At 39.7% G+C, this 20265-nt stretch overlaps 1 protein-coding gene across 1 annotated transcript in view; it reads right to left on the bottom strand.

Moving 5' to 3' along the window:
* The window catches only part of ptpro (protein tyrosine phosphatase receptor type O), a 59622-nt gene extending 39631 nt beyond the window's left edge, over nucleotides 1-19991 (bottom strand). Inside the window, exon 1 of the mRNA XM_007904181.2 lies at nucleotides 19421-19991. Within this exon, the coding sequence (XP_007902372.2) occupies nucleotides 19421-19495 (75 nt within the window). The 5' untranslated portion in view covers nucleotides 19496-19991. The remainder of the gene's footprint in view (nucleotides 1-19420) is intronic.
* Nucleotides 19992-20265: the final 274 nt, after the last annotated feature.

A 20265-nucleotide genomic window follows, 5' to 3' on the forward strand; every position in this document is an offset into this window, starting at 1 on the left:
TACATGTAAATTCATTGAAGTGCAAAAAGTCAGGTGTCTGGGAAGTCTGGGAAGATCTGTAAATACCTTAACTAGTTATAGTAACAAGCAACAGGTTTCATAATTCCAAACTCATGTTACAAGAATATTAACTGGTAGTAAATATATTGTTTATTTTACCTGAATGCCAGTGTTTCCTATTAATGTGCATTTTTTTCTCTGGATCAGTATTATTCCTCCAATTTTTGCCGTCCTCTCATGTGGGTGTATGCCTACTTTGTGTACAGCAGTACCCAGGGCTTTGTGTGAATGATTCCTCTATTTGTTAACTGTCCCAACAACACATTCACTGAGAGAGGGTGTGAAACGTCTCACTTGAGCGAAGAGTTTTTTTTTGCAAGAGTCCCTTGTGCAGTTTACTGTTCTATTTCTGTCTCCTCTCTGTGCAGTGCTCTACTAAGACCTGCATAATACATGTCTCAGTCCACATTGGTTTGTGGGGACATCAAAACGTACTGTCAGCTGTATGAACAGGATTTGTGGTTTGAGGAGGGAAAGGTGTGATAATTGCAAAATGCAGTGAACAGCCCACAATTTTGTCTTAAGGTTCAGCAATCAGCGGTGTGCCTCAGCAAACTCTCTGTCATCTAAAGCTATCTGGAATTCCCAGAACATTGCAACTGCAATTCTCTGTGCAACTGCTGGATTAAATAATATATTTCTAAGACTGCGAGCTGCATTGCTATTTGCAAAACATACTCACAGGAAATAATCTGCAAAACTATCGAACAGATTTACTCCGTATTGAATCTTTTGGAAATATCCTTTGAAAGATGCAGTCACCACAAATGGCAGCACACGTCATTTTTACAGTAACATTCAACAATGAGAATTAATACATTATTAGATGTTCTTACATCTAAAAATGACTTATTTATGAACATTCTCACTATTGTTTAAGATGTGCTCCCAGTTATTATACTTTTAATTTCTTTTGTGAACCTCTCCTGCAATATCTCGAATACTAATCCTTACATTTGATACAGCGTCTTATCACATTGTTGAGACGTCACAAAGAGCTTCACAGAATATACTGTAAAGGAAACTGACTGTGTATTTTGGTTCTCCCAAGACCTATTTTCTTTCTATTTCGATTTACAGAGGCATGCTTCATGCTTTGTTTCTTTGTTCAAGTGATCATTCATGCGTGAGCCTTGACACTGATTGTAGGCACGCAATTCAACTTGGGAGGATGGGGGGGAGGGAGAGGGGGAGGGAGGAGTGGAGGGGGAAGGGAGGAAAATGAATCACACCCGAGTTATGGTCTGTGGCTCTTTGCACATTTCCACACACGTCCGGTTGAATGTCTTAGGATGCCAGTTATCGTGGCATCATAATGAGAAGGAATTACATTTTTTTTAAAATAGAGAATAACACAAATTCCAAGCCGTAAATTATGCAGATTGTATATAAAAGCATTTGACTGTGTGGCAGTAATATCTCTGCCTTTAAACTCTGCCTTCAAGCTACTGAGAGAGGTTCAGCAATAGAAACATACAACTCTTCGAAAGCTATGCATGTTCATGGAAGTTGCATGATAATGGAAGTGCTGAACCATTGAACTACCGAAAAGAATGTCTTAAAATACCGTACAGGTAATTATTAACAATAAAGGCAAATGCGGTTGCCATTTGTGTCCTCAAATTTACACAGATAATAATAATCGCAAATATCCATGATCGATTAATTTGGAAGTTTGTTGGTCAGAATGCAGGAAGAAATACCCCTTTTCTTTTCAAATAGCATTTTAAAATCTTTATCATTCGTCTGACTAGACATATGGGACCTTGGATTAATGTGTCATTCAGAAGATAGCATCTTTAATAAAGCACCTCTCTCACCATCATGTCAACTAAGATTATGAGATTAAGTCACTATGTGGGGCTTGAATCCACAACCTTCTGACCCAAAGGCAAAAGTGCTTTGACAAAGCCATCCTGACACATTACTTATAGAAAGCGATTACTCAATTTAAAGATTTGAACCTGTCATGCCTCTGGACACCGCCCAAATATATGACTTAACAGGATCTGTGCAGCAAATAGCAGTTCACTGCGCCTGTCTGCCAACCGTACAGTTTACCAGATAAGAAGCTTGATGTTTCATGCCCTAAGCAAATAACGTCTAAAGCTAAATGCAGTACCAACAGACTGCACACCTCTTGTTTATAATATTATTCCACGCTCCTTTTTACACTGGAACAACAATATGGTTGGGATCAAGGGGACATATTGAGAAACACGGATAGTTTCTGGTTACACAAATAATGTGGAGTTAATGGAGCTGCTGGCAAACATCAACGGCAGCTGGCAAATCACAGCTGACACTGGTATAATCCATTCTGGTGTCAGGAATTTATTGGCTCTCAATGGAAGCTGTCCTAATCTGCTGATATTGCTCTTTTGCACATTCAAAGCAGGAAGATCAACAATAGCTCACCTTTTATTGTGCACGAGGACAGAGAGGTTCAAACGTTGCCCAGTAGTAAATCAACTAATTTGACTAAAAATTTTCAACTAATCTGTGACGTGAGATCTCTCACCAAATGAACGTATATGTAGACTTACAATGGAAGAATATAAACTAGATTTACAAATTTTAAAGACCCCCCATCAGTTGAAATTACCATTGAACAGTCAAGTAACAATAATAATAGTAATAATTCCTGCATTTGATATAGTGCTTAATCAATAGTATTGGGGATTCATGAGTCAGTAGATGGAAACATTTTATGGATGCTCTGATGAGCATTTATTGATCATGATTATGACAACATACGCAAAAGGGTTAAAGTTATGTGACTTACTACTGAATCCGGACTATACTGTGATAAATGCTAAACTGAAAGACAATAAGGCTTTATTGTTTAAACCCATTGTACTCATTCTAATAATAATAATCCTTCCATTTGATTTAGCATCTTTTACATCAGGAGAACATATCAAAGCATTTCATGGGATATAATGTATAGTAGAATGTGTATTTTGTAGGCAAAATTGGCAGGCAAATTGTGCACAGCAATGTCCCACAAACCGAGGTGAAATGAATGTCCTGCAGCTCCAATTCCTATACAATCCATGGTAATAGAGGTAATAATGCAGAAAATGAAATTAATATCCCTCTGGGGACCTATTTATTTTACAATCTTTGCCACATGTGTGAGGTATTTTGTATTGGGTTATTTGCAAAAGGTTCATGAGAGGTTCCTAATCTATATTTGATCTGTCTCGTTTGATGTCAGGCTGGCTCAGCTGGTAGCACTCTCGCCTGAGTCAGAAGGTTGTGGGTTCAAGCCCCACATCAAGATTATGAACTCACAGTCTAGGCTGACACTGCAATACAAGGCTCGGAGAGCGTTGCATTGGCAGAGGTGCTGCCCTTTGAAGGAGATGTTGAATGAAGTTCCCAACAATTTTCAAGATTTACATTGTGTTCAGATGGATGTTAAAGATCCATTGACACTATTTCAAGAGAGAATGATGTTTACCACGAGAATCGTAGGAAATCTAGGCTTTACCCACTATCGCCCACCTCATGCTCACTTACTGTCTGAAGTTAATTATACAGTGCAGTATAGATTATTGATTAAATGATATTTTATACGATTTATGCAGTTTGCCAGCAGCTCGGACTTCGCAGAAATCAGATTAAATGTTAAGGTCCCGACTGATATGACTTATGTGAGTTTAACTGTACATGTATTTGTACAAGCTACAGCAATTAGTTTAATAATGTTCTCTTTGTTTAAGGATTTGTAGTTACGTGTGACCAGTCGATACTAGTGGTGGCCTAAGAATGTTTCAGACCTGAGCAGCCGAGAAAGGCAAACTCGTGGGTGAATGTGGTCATTTGAGACATGCCTAGGTTCCGTGTTGTCTTCCTGCAATTAAAGATGCAGCACTCCTTTTACAATTACAGCCCATCTACTTCAGGTCAAGCTCGTAATTTGCAAACAAAAGCAGAGATTTCATCCACAGGTCAGTGAACACTCAACAGCCAGGCTGACAGAGAGAGAGGGAGGGAGACAGGCTGACAGGAAGCATAATTTATAGACAATTAATGAATTAATGTCGCTGGTGTATACCATTCAGAAAGAATAGGCTCAGTTTATCAATATTAATACAGACCTTTTAAAATCTAGGACAGTGTATCACAGTGACAAAATATATCCTTAGAATTAACTTTGACAGGACTGTGAGAGCAGGAAGGCAATAAAATATACAGTGGGCTGACAGGACCAGGTTATAAGCAGTGTCAGCAATACTATATTCTAGACACCTTGGGCAATGCTTGAACTTCTATAATGAAGCCTTAATCCTGAGCTCAGAGCAAGGCACATGCTTCATTAGCTACCAGCTCACAATCTTTGGCAGAACCACAGGCTTTAACTGCTGAATCTGCAGGCATCTGCAAGCATTCAGTCATTTTGTGTTATGTGCCCATTACATCAACAACAACAAAATGACATTTGTACAGAGCCTTTCATGTCGGGAGGACGTCCCAAGGCGCTTGGAAAACCAGTGTTTCGGACAAGAACTGAAAATTGCCAGGAATTGAACACAGTGCACAATCTCACACAGCCATTTGGTAATTACCTTCATTGTATCAAAGGCTAAATGCATTTTCTATTTCTATGCAATCATGAGGACCTGTTGGGCTCTATATTGCTGTATTTCCTGTCGGGATTTGTATATGAAAACAAACATCGTATATGAGAAAAAATTGTGTTCCACCCCCAAAATACACAGTCAATCCACTTCACAATATATGAAGCGCTTTGAGATCTCTCAACGACATGAATAAGCGCTATATCAAATGAAAGGATTATTATTAGGAAGAATCATTGAATCATAGAATTATGCAGCACAGAAGGGGCCATTCGGCCCATCGTGTCTGTGCCAGATCTTTGAAAAGAGCAATCCAATTCAATCCCACTCCCCCGCTCTCTCCCCATAGCCCTGCAAACTCGTCCTCCCCAAATAATTATCCAAGGTCCATCCAGTTTGCCTTCTACCATCCTGGCAGTCGCATGTACATATCATGTCCCAATATACTGTACCCTGAGATTTTTTCCTAAAATAAATCTAACTAATTTGTTCTTGAAAGAATCAATACTTCCTGCTTCCACCGTCGCCCTAGGGAGCCTGTTCCATACCTTTACTGCTCAGTTTGTACCTGAATTATTTTAGTCTCCAGTTTGCCTACTGAAGTGTAAAAGAAATCAAAAAGGGGAATTGTATCTGGTTATTTTCTCTAATGTTTTATTTTCATAACTCTGACTTTGCAATTTATGTTCATGAAATCACATGGCACTTGACAGCCCTGAAGCATGTTATTAATAAATGGCTTAAATGAATGTTATGAAATTATAAGAAATGACTGGATACTTTAAGTAACTGTTATGATCCTTTGTAGTGTATTGAAATATGTTCGGGCTTTAAATATAGGTCAGCAACAGTTTGTGGGAAATTCCCTTAATGTAACCTGTTTCAATTCAATTACCAAGATATTGGCATCTTTTTCATTCCTGTATACAGATCCGGAGTTGCTGGATATACAATGTCTATTCACATCTGGCTAGTCCAGGAAGCTAAAGCACAGTAGATGACAAACTATTTCTCTGCTCATACTGTATAAACTGCATTAGCTGTACGAATTGGCTGTTCCGTTAAGCCCACAAAATATACAGTCAATTCACTTGACAGTATATTCTGTGAAGCGCTTTGAGACCTCTCGAAGACGAGATAAGGCACTATATCAGATGCAAGGATTATTATTATTAGCTTTTATCTTCACAGCTGCAAAAAATGATAGTTCAGGTCTGTAAACGAGATAAAAAAAAGAGCAATGAATGTTATTTTCAACGGCCCATTCGTTCAGCCGTTGTCTGTAAGCACGCACATTTTAGTTCAGCTAAATATGGATGTAGACCTAAAAGGAAAAAATTGTAAGAAACTGCTTCATATAATTATTCAGCACCAGTCTAGCCTAAATTCCTTCCTTGGAGAGGTACGGTTGCAGGTTTCAGACTAATTACTTATAACCCCTGATGTCTGGTTTATGAATTAAGAATACGAAGATATTTTCTGTCCTGCAGCACGTCTACTTGTGTGTGTCATGCGATTGTCCATGGGTTATGCATGATGTAATGTGAGCAAAGGCCTAACCACAGATAGCCTCACCTTTTCAGGGCAACTAGAGATGGGCTGCAGTTTTCAGGTTAAGCTTAGGGTCAGACTCCGCCACTGTCAAGCACTCCGGAATGCTACCCCACGTGAAGGGTACTATATCAATGCAAGTTGTGGGTTGATGTTGTTGTTGTTGTTGTAAGGTCCCATTGCTTTATTGGAAGAAGAGATTACGGGTAAATTTGCAGGATTTCATAACAATTTGTTGAATTCGGTATAAAATGTTGTAAATGTATCCTACATATTTCCTCTTCTCCAATCCTCAGCCGGAGCCTCGGATTTATACATGAAAAAAAAACCTGAATTGTTGAAAAATGCCCTGGTCAGTTCCCTGAAACACTGCAGAAAACAGACAACCACACAAGGTAGAACCAGAATGTAATTGTGAAGTACAGATAATGGGGTTGACTGTTACTCTGTGATGGTGCTACGTTTTGGGGCATATTTTGGTTATTTTGGTTATTTGATTATAGTATTTTGCTACGTTTTTGGTTGCCCTTGAGAACACATCAGTTATTTCACCTCTCCTCTCAGTGCTCTCGTGTATTTTACTCATACCATGCAAAGATAGGTGGATAATGGGCTTCGTATCAATCACACGGCACAGCTGACAATTTCAGTCATTTTGATAACTTCAGTTTGCAGTCTGGACAATTCTAAGGCCATTTCCAACATGACATTTGCCTCTAGATATTTGTTTTAATGGAGTTATTGATGGAAATCAATCAAACATGTGCTTGCCAGACTCGTGTCTCATTGACAAGTCCTTTCCATTTCAGAGACAAATGTTGAAATGGCAATAATAAAACAAACAGCTGGAATAAAGAGCACCACAAGGGAAGATCTTACAGCCAATACAATCTACAAATTACCTGTCAAAATGCAGTGATTACATTGCCTAACTCACCCAATTCCCATGTCCCCAGCCATCACAAACACCCACTGCTGTTTAGTATCTACTTTTGAACGTGAATTGCATTACAATACATAGCCCAAATACAGTTTAGGACAAATGGAAAAAAAATATGCCTCAGGGCTAATTCTTTTCCTATATTTAAATATACATTTTTTTTCCTACAGCACTACCGATACCTCACCGCAAGATAATAGGACTGACTTTAGATAGAGTGTAAATGAAGAGTTTTTAACTCATTCTCATCTACAATGCAGTCACAAAGATTCATAGCAAATACCTCTTTGTAAAATCGTGCACCAGATTGAAGCACTGAACTCTGTCTCAAGTGAAGCTTTAATGAAAGATTTAAAAGAAAACTGTAATAAGGTAAAGCCTTTTTATAATGAAATTGCCAGAACATCTTAGTGTTTTCATTGTATGAATACTACCTCAAGAATAATTCTGGAAGATAATATCTACATCATTTATGAACCCAATCCTTGTGGCTTTGTCTCAGTGTGCTCATGGTTTACAAAAGTACTTATTTTCATTGGAACAGAGAAGATTGAAGGGACACCTGATAGAGGTCTGTGCAATGATAAGCGTTGTAAAATGAGCAGCTTTGTTACAGTGGATTGGGAGAAATTATTTTCACTGGTCGTTGATTCAATGACTGGAGGCCATCAATTTGAGATATGTAGCAAGGGAGCAATGGGGAGATTAGGAAGGTTGTTAGGATGTGGAATGCCCTTGGTAGATGTCGTGGTTGGAACAGGATTCATATTAGTCTTCCAGAGGGAATTAGATGCATATAAGGAATAATCCAAAGTGGTATGGGGGAAAAGACAAGTAAATGGGTCTGAATGGATTGCTTTTTTCAAAGATCTAGCACAGATCTGATGGGCCAAATGGCTGCCTTCTGTGCTATAAATTTCTGTGGTTGTAAAATGCTACATCTTACTGCTTTTTTGGGGGGTGCAGGAACCCATCACCGTGCTTAAGATTAACCAAACCAAACTGAGTATTCCCTGCATCCCACCTACACACGGAAATTCCAGAGATAGATAGTTGGAACGGAATGCGCTCTCTCTCCCTGGAGGGACGCTTCCTGCTTACCTAATTCTGCAAAGCACAATATCTTACTGGTAGCTGTGGAATATGCTTTATATTTACCATCGTGTTTTTCATTTAGTTATTTAAAGAAACATCAGGCTTTCGTTTGAGGTCAGAAAGCGTCTTTATACAGTGTCCTGAAAGCTGTGAAATAACATTGGTGCTCATGGGGCATAAACTGACATTTGATTTACTGACTCTGTAGATGCAGCAACTAATTAAATCCAGGACAGTGGTTCTGTGAAATGCATTAAGTTAACAATGGTTTAACCCTTCTCTGGCAGCGAAGTGACAGAAGCTCTTCGTACAGCACTGGGTTCTTGGTGTTATGAAATTAAATTATTTTACAATTTTTCTGATAATCTCACTGAGTCAGATCTCAGGCCTCACAGTGGAGTCCTGTAGCTTAGTGATTAGAGCACTCGCCTTGCAAGCGAGAGGATCTGGGTTCGATTCCCGGCAGGGCGAAATGTTAGGCAAGTTTCCTTACTCCAAGTGCCTCTGTTTACCTAGCAGTAAGTAGGAACCCAGTTGGCTGCCCCATTACGCTCACAAAATATACAGTTGATTCACTTTAGAATATATTCTGTGAAGCACTTTGAGACGTGGGTAAATTAGCTGCTGTGTTTGCCTACAAAATATACAGCCATTGCAACTTACAATACATCCGCTGAAGCACTTTGAGACATCCTCTTGATGTGAAAAGTGTGAGGATTATTATTATTTTATTAACGCAAGCATTCTTAAATTATGATATGCATCATTCACGCATTGACCTTCAAAGAACTTCAAAGAGTAAAGAGAGTGAAAGGAAAGTGGTTTGTTTTTGGCTGATGCATGATAAGGCACAACCACCAGTTGAGTCATTAATGCAGATTCTTTATTTTACAGCGTTCTGAACAGGTATATATCAATAAATCATCAAAGCACTTTATAGAATGGAGGAACTGTGCTTTTAAACTTATGTATAATACAGCTAAACGTTGCACAAATAAATATTCTGTTCGTCCATTTCTACAGTAATAGAGATCTACAATGCAAGCTATTGTGCATTGCCCTGCAGGGCGATGTGAAATTGACTTGAGCTGAATTTAACACGAAAGCCTTGATAGCTGAGAATAGCCAGCCATTCACAGAACCCTGCAGTACATTTGACTGCACCAAATGGGTTTTCTAGGCCCACCTCGTAAGGCCCCGCTTGTTTTTCGTTGAGGACTGCATCAGTGTGAGCCCGATTTATATTACAATTCATCATGGTAGATCTCAATGTACCTGTGTTCGCAAATTCATGGCAATAAGGGCTAGGAATTCAGAAACAGGAATGTATTAGCAGGACATTGGATGTCAGGACGTAACTGGTTCCTGAACATTGGTGGGAGTTAGATCCCAATAAAGCTTTTGTGAGGGGGTTGGAGTGCTGGCGATAGTTGGGGTCATCTGCGTAATATGAGTGATTAAGTAGGACTAACCTTCCCCCTCTCGCACACTTAATGAAAAAATGCTGCATTCTCCATTGATCCTACCACTGTTCTCACTTTGTTATTTTTGCCGTGTTGTCTTTGTAATTGTTGCCAAAATGCTCCAATTAGACATAACAGACTCGCTAATGATCTGGAGCAAGGGGAGCGAATCTGGGGCCAGAGGCAAAGGGTAAAAGAGGGAGAGGCAACAACACTGACAACAACAACAACCAATTACATTTGTGTAGCGCGTTTTATGTCGGGAGGAAATCCCAAGGCGCTGGACAGTCAGAGATTTGGACCCGAGCTAGGGGTTGGGATCAGGAGGGGTGGAGGGCAGGGAGGGTAAGGGTCGGAGTGCGACCAAAGGCACAGTCAAAGAGGAGGGCTTTGAAGAAGGCGAGATAGGGAGCGAGGAGAAGGGATTATGGGTTCCAAAGGGTGAGGACAGAGAGGCTGAAGGCCAGACTGCCGATGGTGGGGTGTGCTGGGTGGGGGCTGTGGAGCTGGCTGGAGCCTGCGAGGGGAAAAGAGGGAGAGGGGATGGGGAGAGACTGAAAGTTATGAAATTAATCTGGCTACAGACAATATATGTCCTCGTGAAAATCTATCATTTTGTATATGGAAGTTTACTGTGAGTATCAGCCCAGTAACTTGCATCTGCATAACAGGCAGTGACTTCATTTCCGTGCAGCACAGTTTGAAATTTCATTGACGCAAAATTTGGTTTTACAAATTTACTTTTGAGTCCTCTCCAATTTCCAATCAACCCTGCATAATTTCCAGCCTTAACACTGACTGACAAGGTTCCTTTTGGCATAATTTTTGCAATAGTCCATAATACTGTTCAATGATGCAACAGCAATCAGACCTAATATATGGATGCCCGTAATTCACCGAATTTACCTAATATTGGACAAACTGTCTGAAATACATTTAGAGGGTTTTATTTTTAGTATTATTGATTCCGAATTGAATTTTTCAAAGATGCTCTTTTTGAAGATTTGCTGTCATATTTTATTGAACGCGAAATGATTTAATGAGCTACTACCCTGCTTGAGGTCTCGCTTGAGCAGTAACTCAAGCATCATATAAATCAGATGCACTCGGCATATCATTCACACGGAACCAGGATCCTCTTTTCAGAACAATATTTCATGTCAAACACAAAGTGAAGGGTTGTGGCGTCGTTCCCAAAAATAAAGCGGTAATTCATTTCTATAGCGTGACCGTTATCTAACAAGACTGGATTGATTTTTTAATATACTTCATTGTCCTCGGGAACTATGCATCTTGTGTATTCCAATGTGATGCTTTCTGCAGTGAATGTTCCAGAAAATAACAGTACAGTAGGTGCCCGAAGTAAGAAGAAAACAGCCAGTATATCGAATAATCTCATAATAGAGATAGTGTTTTATCTGAGCAAATCGGATTAAGGAAGAGGTGTAACCAAAGCTGACCCATTTTATAGCACGTTTCTATGTGCAATTATTTTTGACTGGTTTATATTTTAATCCATATCGAGGACAAAGATGCAGTATGTTCGCTTGAGAAACCGACTCGTGACTAATGCAGAAGACTGGTGATGATAAAGAATTTACAAAGGGTTCTTACAATTCAGATAAAGCATGACTCAGTTTTCCTCATCTCACACAGTGGGAAACATTTACAGCAGTAAACAATTGCATTTCTGTGTTTTATTAACAGTATCTGATTGCTCGGAGTAGCCTCATAACCTTGTGAAGAAGCAATAGGAATCTGGGGGGGGGGATGGGGGGTAATAAACTCTATTCAGGAAGACAAATTAATCCTATTTGTTCAAGGTAAAGCTGAGACCACAAACCTTGCTAACCCTTAAAAAAATCTCACTGGTTAATAAAGTATATGCACCTGTGTGCTTACTTTCAAAATTGATGCTTTGTACAGCATCGTTCTACTGTGTGACCTGTCTATGAGACAATCTCCTCTGCGCTATCTCCTTATTGCTAAAGATATTAATAATAATCCTTGCATTTGATATACCACCTCATCATGTCAATGAGAGTTCTCAAAGCACTTCACAGAATAGATTGTAAAATATATTCCAAAGATTACAACTGTTCATCAGGAATCTTGCTCCCAATATCTGGGCAGAAAGGTCTTGTTTTTATTTCTTTAAATTATTTTGCTTCATGATTTTTTTTCATTTGCTGCTATAATTCTCTTTTCTTTTCTCCTAAAGGCACCAAAGACTCGTGCTGGGTATTAATTATAATAATAATCCTTGCATTTGATATGGTGCCCTTCATGTCAGGGGGACATCCTAAAGGGTTTCACATGATTTTACTGTGAAGTATAGTGTCGCATATTTGTAGGCAAATGCGTCAGACAGTGTCCTACAGCCACAAAGTCATTTACTATATTTTTTTCAGGAGATTGTTGGCCCGAACACCAAGAGAAACTCCCTTCTCTTTAAAAGTAGTGTCAGGGAATTTTTAACATTCGCCTGAACGGGCAGTCAAAACATCGGGTTGTCTCATCTGAAGGACGGCACCTCTGTCAATGCAGCCTCCCCCGTCAGTGCACAGAAATACCAGCGTTCTGGTACTGGGCTCGAACCAACAGGATTCTGACTCAGAAGCAAGAGTACCAATTATTATTACTACCAACTGAGCAAGGCTGACAACAGTCTACAGTTCCATAGAAAAAAACACCTGCCGGTATCTTGCCTGCGTTGCCATTCTTAAAGCATTAGCATTGATCAGCAAACTGTGGAATCAAACCCAGAATCTTGTAAGTATGTATTCATTGGTTTTGCACTGGCCAGCGGTTCAAATTTGGTGCCATTGCGCTAATTTGTACACATGGTGCCCCCGGCTTTGGGCACTGACTGCCATCTTCCCACATTAAGAAATGGCCAACTTCTGACTCCTCAAGTCACTTCTTATTCAGTGCGTGCATATGTACAGTAAACAGGGAGTGGATGCTAGCGGTGACATGATAAACTGGAAGCCAGACGTTTTTAGTGTTTCACTTCTAATGAGGCATTAGACTTACTAGACCCAGAGAACTATAATAATAATAATAATAATTCTTGCATTTGATATTTACTGCTCCATCTGCTCCATTTCTCGATCATCCAAGGTTGGTTGCACCCCTGAAAGCAAACTTGAGTTTAATCAATTCAGTTGTTTGATGCCTTACATATGTCCAAAAAAATAAGCTTAAAAAGCTTCTGGGTATATTCTGATTTACGTTGCTGATATACAACCAGGGCTTTGAAAACTTAATTAGATTTGTTGCAAACTAATAAGTAAAATCACTCTTGTGTAAATGTTAATATGCAATAGATAATGAGTAGGGATAAAAGAGGGTTTTTACAAAGTATTACAAAGCCCTTTTGCACAAAGCGTTTAATTTAGTTTCAGAAGCCTGGGTTCAGAAGCCTTCACTGTTGTGCATGACTGTTGCTGTTCTGAAGTCATATCAAAAAGAATGACAGCAGCCAAGAATAATAGTCAACGTCTGTCGAAAAAGAAGCAAAAGCTAAACACAGCGCCGTGTGATTGTCGTGATGGGTCCAGCGCAACAGGACATTTCCAACCTGTGCTTCAACTTTTAGAAGACATATGGAACAGCCTCCCTGGAGAGACGGTGGAAGCAGAAAGTGTTGATTCTTTCAAGAATAAATTAGATAGACTTCTAGGAAATAATGTCTCGGTATACAGGATATATCACATCACATGCGAATGCTAGGATGGTGGAAGGAGACCTGGATGGACCTTGGTCTTCTTTCGCCTAGAAAATTCTTATGTTCTTATGTTCTCAAGAGTCTGCTGAAATCCAGTGATCATGCACACCTCATTCACTTTCATAGGAACATAGGAACAGGAGGAGGCCATTCAGCCCTTCGAGCCTGTTCGGCCATTTAATTAGATCATGGCTGATCTGTACCTCAACTAATCCTTTCAATTCCATCTTCTAAGTGTGTATTCATTGGTTTCGCACTGGCCAACGGTTCAAAAATTGGTGTCAATGACGCTAATTGTATATTATGGGGAAAATATATATTTATAAATAATAATAATAATAATCCTTGCATTTGATATAGCGCTTTTCACGTCGGGAGGACGTCCCAAAGCGCTTCACAGAACACACTGTAAAGTGAATTGACTGTATATTTGTGGGCGAACGCGGCAGCCAATTGCGCACAGCAATGTCCCACAAACAGTCGTAGATTGAAAATGACCAATTAATTATTGTTTTTGGTTTTGGAGGGATTATTATTAGGCTCTGTGTGGAGTAAGGAAACTTGCCCAAGGTTTCGCCCTCTGCCTGGAATTGAACTCAGGTCTCTCGCTTGCAAAGCGAGTGCTCTAACCACTGAGCTACAGGACTCCACAAATATACTATTTAGTACAACAGAAATCCAAAACAAGCGCAACATCTTCGGTTACAATTATTCCCTTTTCTCCCCATACAAAAAACATTCCGTTGTTTACGGTACATTCCTTCCCCACACATAGATTGTGCACACGCTTTTTGGGACGCTTCCTTAGACGTACTAGACCCAGGAACTATAATGATAATAATAATAATAATCCTTGCATTTGATATATCGTGTCTTTGACACGTGATAAGGCGCGATATCAGTTTTATAAGTTAAACTGTGTTAATGATTGCACTACCCCTAAAACTGTCACCCTTTTAGCAGAATTATTTACTGCTCCATCTGCCCCATTTCTTGATCATCCAAGGTTGGTTGTACCCCTGAAAGCAAACTTGTGTTTAATCAATTCAGTTGTTTGATGCCTTACATATATCAAAAAAATAAGCTTAAAAACCTTCTGGGTATATTCTGATTTACATTGCTCACTGTGTGTCAAAAGATGCACTGGATAAGAATCCAGCATTCACATCTCTATTACACTTTCAGAATCATGTGATGAGGTTTCATTACCCGTCATTTAGCGACATTATGATGTAAGAAATAATCACACACTAAAAGTAACGAATGTAGTGGCTCTAATGAAGTCTGTCTAACAGCATGCTCTTATCAACTGAGTGTTTAGTTCCTATCAATGTACAGATTGTCCTATATTTCCCCAATGTTGTAATTATTTTTCAAGTAACTTTTTTTTAAAAAAAAAGATTCTCCATCAGATTATCTCCTTTCTTCGGGTCATTGGACTAAATGTGTGCCCTTGATTGGATTACTGCTCCATGGATACTAGATGACTGGTATCTCACCCACGTTGCTATTATTCATGTATGAGCTTTGACATTGAGTGTTAGTAGGGTATTCAAACATGGAGAGCTTTTGATAGCAGTGTCTGGTTTTGTCCTCGCACACCCATACAACAGCTGCTCTCTTAAACCTGAAGCCTCTGAATAATAACAATGGCTGTTTCCCTCTCAGACGCTCAGACCAATTGTGGGTCTCCACTTGCTATCATGGCCGAAGTCATCTAATTCAACACAGATCAAGATGTTGGCCTCTAACCTTCCAGTCAATATCGTCAACTGCTCACTCGATCATACCTTCAGATAGTGAGGCCAATTGTTCATGCATAATATAATGATAAATAATAATCCTTGCATTTGATATAGCGCTGTATCACGTATTTGAGACCTCACAAAGTGCTTCACAGACTATACCCTAAAGTGAATTGACAGCATATTTTGTGGACAAAACGCAGCAGACAATTGTGCACAGTAGTGTCCCATAAGCAGTCGTGGATTGAGTGACCAACATTTTTTTCTGTAGTATGTTTCCTGAGTGGTTATTCTTATTGTACAAGTTTATTAACAGCTCAAGGATGATATCTGAGAATATCAACCAAATATTATTCCAGGAATCCATTTTTAGAACTGGGTGGAGATATTAAAGTTCAGGATGCACAAATACAATGAAAAAATGTAATCTGCAACAATTAACAACAGATTTGATTTGATAATTATTACATTGAATCAGTTATGAACTGTTACAAATTTCACGCCCTAGTATTATTGCTGTGCACAAATTAGTTTGCCATTACTCACTTACAAATTGTGTCACTATAATTTACACTAAAGGCTGTGAGAGATTTGAGAAGTCGTCCTGATGTGAAAGGAGCTATATCAAATGTAAGGAATATTATTATGTCTATTATTATCGTAATTAAGTTCAAAACTCATTAGAAACCATTGGACACTAATTCTAATGGTTGTGTGAGTGAATAGGATATAACTCTCTTCTGACTCAAAGTCTGTGTTTCCGGAAACTAACTCATAAATTAAGTAGCACAATTGACGCAGATAAACATGATGCTAAAAAGTGCAGAGTTCATTTCGGTTCCAGAATATGATACCATATTAATGCTCCACTTATAATAAGGAATGGATGTGACTTGTTGAGTGATTTGGAGTGAACTCGAAACAACATATTCTGAATCACTCTCATCTAGGGTTGAGTTTAAGGAGAACGAGCTCTGTATAACTATGTACAGCACAATCACAGTTTTCCCACCTAACACAAAATGCTAGTTTATCACTATAACTAACAAAGAACTGGGAGTCCGATCATCGAAAATATTGAACTTATCCAAGAACTTTTAATCTTAAATCTCTTGCTTAAACAGTGAGTCAGTGCTAACATTTAATAAACAGTTGATTCAAAAGTGGCAATTTAATCACAATCTGGATATAGTCATTAACAATAACAATACCCCTGAAGCTCTGGATGGACAACAGATTTATTTTGAAAATAATGTGTAACTTCCTGAACTATTCTTGCAACTTTCTCTGATTCTGCCTTGAAGGCACCGACTTATTCTACACTATAATTCCATAGGCAATGGCTTTTAAATAAGTCTTCAGGTGTAAGCCCATATATTGACTGCTGTCTGTTGGTACATTCGGTCACAGGACATTCAGCAGAGTGAAATCTCATGCTCGCTTTGCGATCATACGCTGACACTATTCTGCAGCAGTCATTAGATATCCATCAGTAGCAAGGTCTCTGTGTGATTCCCCCCACCCCATCCCCCCCCCCCCCCCACACACACACATATATACTCCCGCTTAGAGGTGTTGACACTAACTGTCGCCACCCTGCTGCTGTCCCAGTGAAGAATCTTTAATTTAGCACAGACCAGGGATTGACCCAGGAACTTTTCTGGACTGTAAGACTCAGATCCATAACATGACACCCAGTCCTGAACTTCTAAGTGAAATATTAATAATTCTAAACAAAGGGAAATTTGTGCAGATTCCAATTGTGGATGCAAAAGCCAGACAGCCTTTTCCCGAACCCCCATCACACCAGTTTTAGCCAGGCTCCACTGTCTCCCTATCGCTGAACAGATCAATTTCAAGATACTCATACTTGTCTTCAAAGCCCTATCTCTCCGATCTGCTTACTCCCCAATCCGCTGCCTCCGCTCGACTGGCTCCAGCCTTCTGCTTGTCCCTCGTGCCCTCCGTTCCACCATTGGTGGCCGCGCTTTCAGCTGCTATGCCCTGGAACGCTCTTCCTCTATCCCTCTGCCCCATTCTTCCCCATCTTCAGGCTGTGCCTGAAGACCTTCTTCTTTGACCATGCCTCATCCATGCCTCCCCCCCGCCTCGGTGTCGTGCTCCACCACTGTCAAGTGCTCTGGCACTCTACCCTTTGTGAGGGGCGCTATGTAAATGCAAGTTCATGTTGTTGTATAGTGACTCTATGCTCATCACTCATGAAGTTGGCCACTCGAACACATTCGGTATTTTCCATTAAAAGTTCAATTTTTATAATGCGTCTAAACAATTCACAAGAAATTGTGCGTCATTGGATGTATCATTTTATTTTAGCTATTATACAGCGGCTTAAAGCTTTCAGCATAAATTGTTGGAAAATTATAAAGTCCTTCCTTTACTAAGGAACAATGCATATTCAAACAATGCATACACACAAACTATCCCACTGGAGGAGATGGATAAGTGTGTTTTACAGTAATGAGCATACTCCAAGGTCTGCAGCACCAGTTTTTGCTGGTAAATAGCTTTGACTCATAATTGAAAAAAAAATCTATTTCTCTTAATTATGAGCAGAACCAGTGTAATTTCTCACATGTAACGCACGCGCACACACACACACACCATTTCACATTCAAAACCAACTCTATAGCAGGCCACAAGCGTTTGCATGTTAGTGAAACAGACCTCAAAGGAATTTTTTTCCCCAAAACACATGATATTTTATGTTGGACAATGGGCCTACAATCTAGGTTAGTGTTACATAGGTAAGCAAAATGAAATGTTTTACAAAACAGAAAGGAAAATGTTTGCACTTGAATTGTATGGTATGAAATTCAAAGTGTCTGCAGCACACCCAGAATTTCCAATTTGATATTAAGGTTTTATTCAATTTTCTTTGGTAAACGCATTATATTTCACAAAAACTATTAGCTTAAAATCTGATATTCTCTTGTCGTAATCTCTTTGAATCAGAGGGCAGGTATTTGTGTGTGTGTGTGTGTGCAAATACCAATGGCTTTAATAATGCTATGTTAAGAAAATAGCAGTAGAGCCAAAACCTTCTTAACTTGATTAGGCACTAACATTATATCCTACCCTGCCATGGGCATGTCACTTACTGACCCTGAGTCCTGGAGGTGCCCCAAAATACCCAGATCTGTATTCAGACACATTTTTTTAAACATAGTTTTGCTGTTGTCTATGCAAATGGTGGATTTTTATCATCAATCTAAATATTTTGGGGAAAATACAGTACCAAGAATTCAAAACTGAATGCTGTGCATTCAGTGTGTTCATTTCCATGCACAACCATTTTAATAACCATTTAAAATACATTTTAAAAAACATTTTTGTCCAAGTAAAAAAAAACCTTAATGGAGCTCATATAAAAAGCAAACATAATAATAATAATCATTGCATTTGATACAGCGCCTTATCACGCCTTTGAGGCGTCTCAAAGTGCTTCACAGAATATACTGCAAACTGAATTGACCGTATATTTTGTGGGCGAAACATAGTTCCAAAAGGAGCTTTATAAAGGCGGGTTATTGTTTAACTCAGGTAAATGTACAGGTTAGCATTAACACTGCAGTATTTAATGCTTTTATTTATTTATCTGGATTTTACTTATCCAAAATACCTCACTTTGGAGAACAAGATGAACGATTTAAAACATCTGCATGTATTGATCAAAGGCAGAGGATCTATCTTTCAGAGATGGCACTGAGTCAAACACAATTTATATCTATCTATAAATATATATACATCAAAAAGATACGCATGGAATTGAAGCAGAGCATTTGTCTGGCTGAGGGTGGTCTGATGCAGAAACCAGGCACACAAGAGCAATGGGTGAGGGTATAACTGGGGTGCAGTAGCAAGCTGGAATACATTAGTCTGGGAGAAAGTGACTTCATTGTGTGCCTGGAAGCATATTATGGCAAACCGACCTTTTGTGTCAGCTCTTGTTATTAATGGTGAGAGCACATCCAGAAGGGGAACTGACTGCTCTCTCTTCCTCTCTTTCTCTCTTTCTCTCTGCATCACCAAAAATCTTTTTTGGGTGGGATGGGGGGAAACATTTGAAGATCATTTTTCCAACCCATGCAGATGTTTTGCACCAGACAACAATGAGACTCTGTACATTTGCTGAGGCTATTTAACCCAGAGGAGAGGATCCTCAGCCAACTCTGCCCTGTGAACCACAGAACAGTGCAGCCTGATTGTCCAAAAAACTGGTCTCTTCTTACCTTTAAAGCGAAAAGGAAACAGGTGATAAAAAGCACCATTGGGCAGACTGCTCCCCTGTGCAGATCCCAATGCATTGAAGGAAGATGGAGAGGAGTGTGGAGAAGCTTGGCTGCTGATGAAGACAAAGGCGTTGTTCTGCAGCATCAGAGCATCTGTCCTGTTCAGTCCTGGAGCTGTTACTGACTGTCTGGGCTCACTCTGCCTGCTGCAAGCTGCATCCCAGCATCTCACAAATGCATAGCCAGCTCTCCTCCCTCTCCCTCTCTCTGTCACTGTCACACTCACTGATTCAAGCCACAATCCAGCTAAAATAATGCCCTGCTTTTCATCAGTTCCTTGACCACACAGCGCACTCCAGCACCAGACTGGTTCAACTCCCTCCCTCCTGTGATCCCTCCATCAGTGTGTTTTGCATTTGATCAATGGGGAGTGAGCATCTCTTTACAAAAGCTCATTCATTCATTCTCTCTCTCTCTTTCTCTCTCCCACTTCCCAGCTAGAACTCTGCCTTCCCTGGCTCCTCCAGCAATACTGGCTCCAAGCACTTCTATACCAGCCTCTCCCACCAAACCACCCCCCCCCCCCCACTCACCCCCCACCATCACCACTCCCACAGCTTAGAAATTGTCTCCAGCAACTTATTGTCTGTGGGAAGAGGCTTCTGAGCCAAAAAAAACAGCCAAAAGTTACTATCACCCCAAAAGGGAACAGAATGGAGCGGCTATTTTAGCTCATGTCACAATAGACACTCCTAATTTTCACCAAAACGCTTGCAATTTCCGAACTATTCTGCGCCGCGGCGATAGATTTTGCATTTTTTTTAAAGGGAGATGCTTTATAATAA

The sequence above is a fragment of the Callorhinchus milii genome, unplaced genomic scaffold, assembly GCF_018977255.1.
Source record: "Callorhinchus milii isolate IMCB2004 unplaced genomic scaffold, IMCB_Cmil_1.0 Scaffold5, whole genome shotgun sequence".
Lineage (NCBI taxonomy): Eukaryota > Metazoa > Chordata > Chondrichthyes > Chimaeriformes > Callorhinchidae > Callorhinchus > Callorhinchus milii.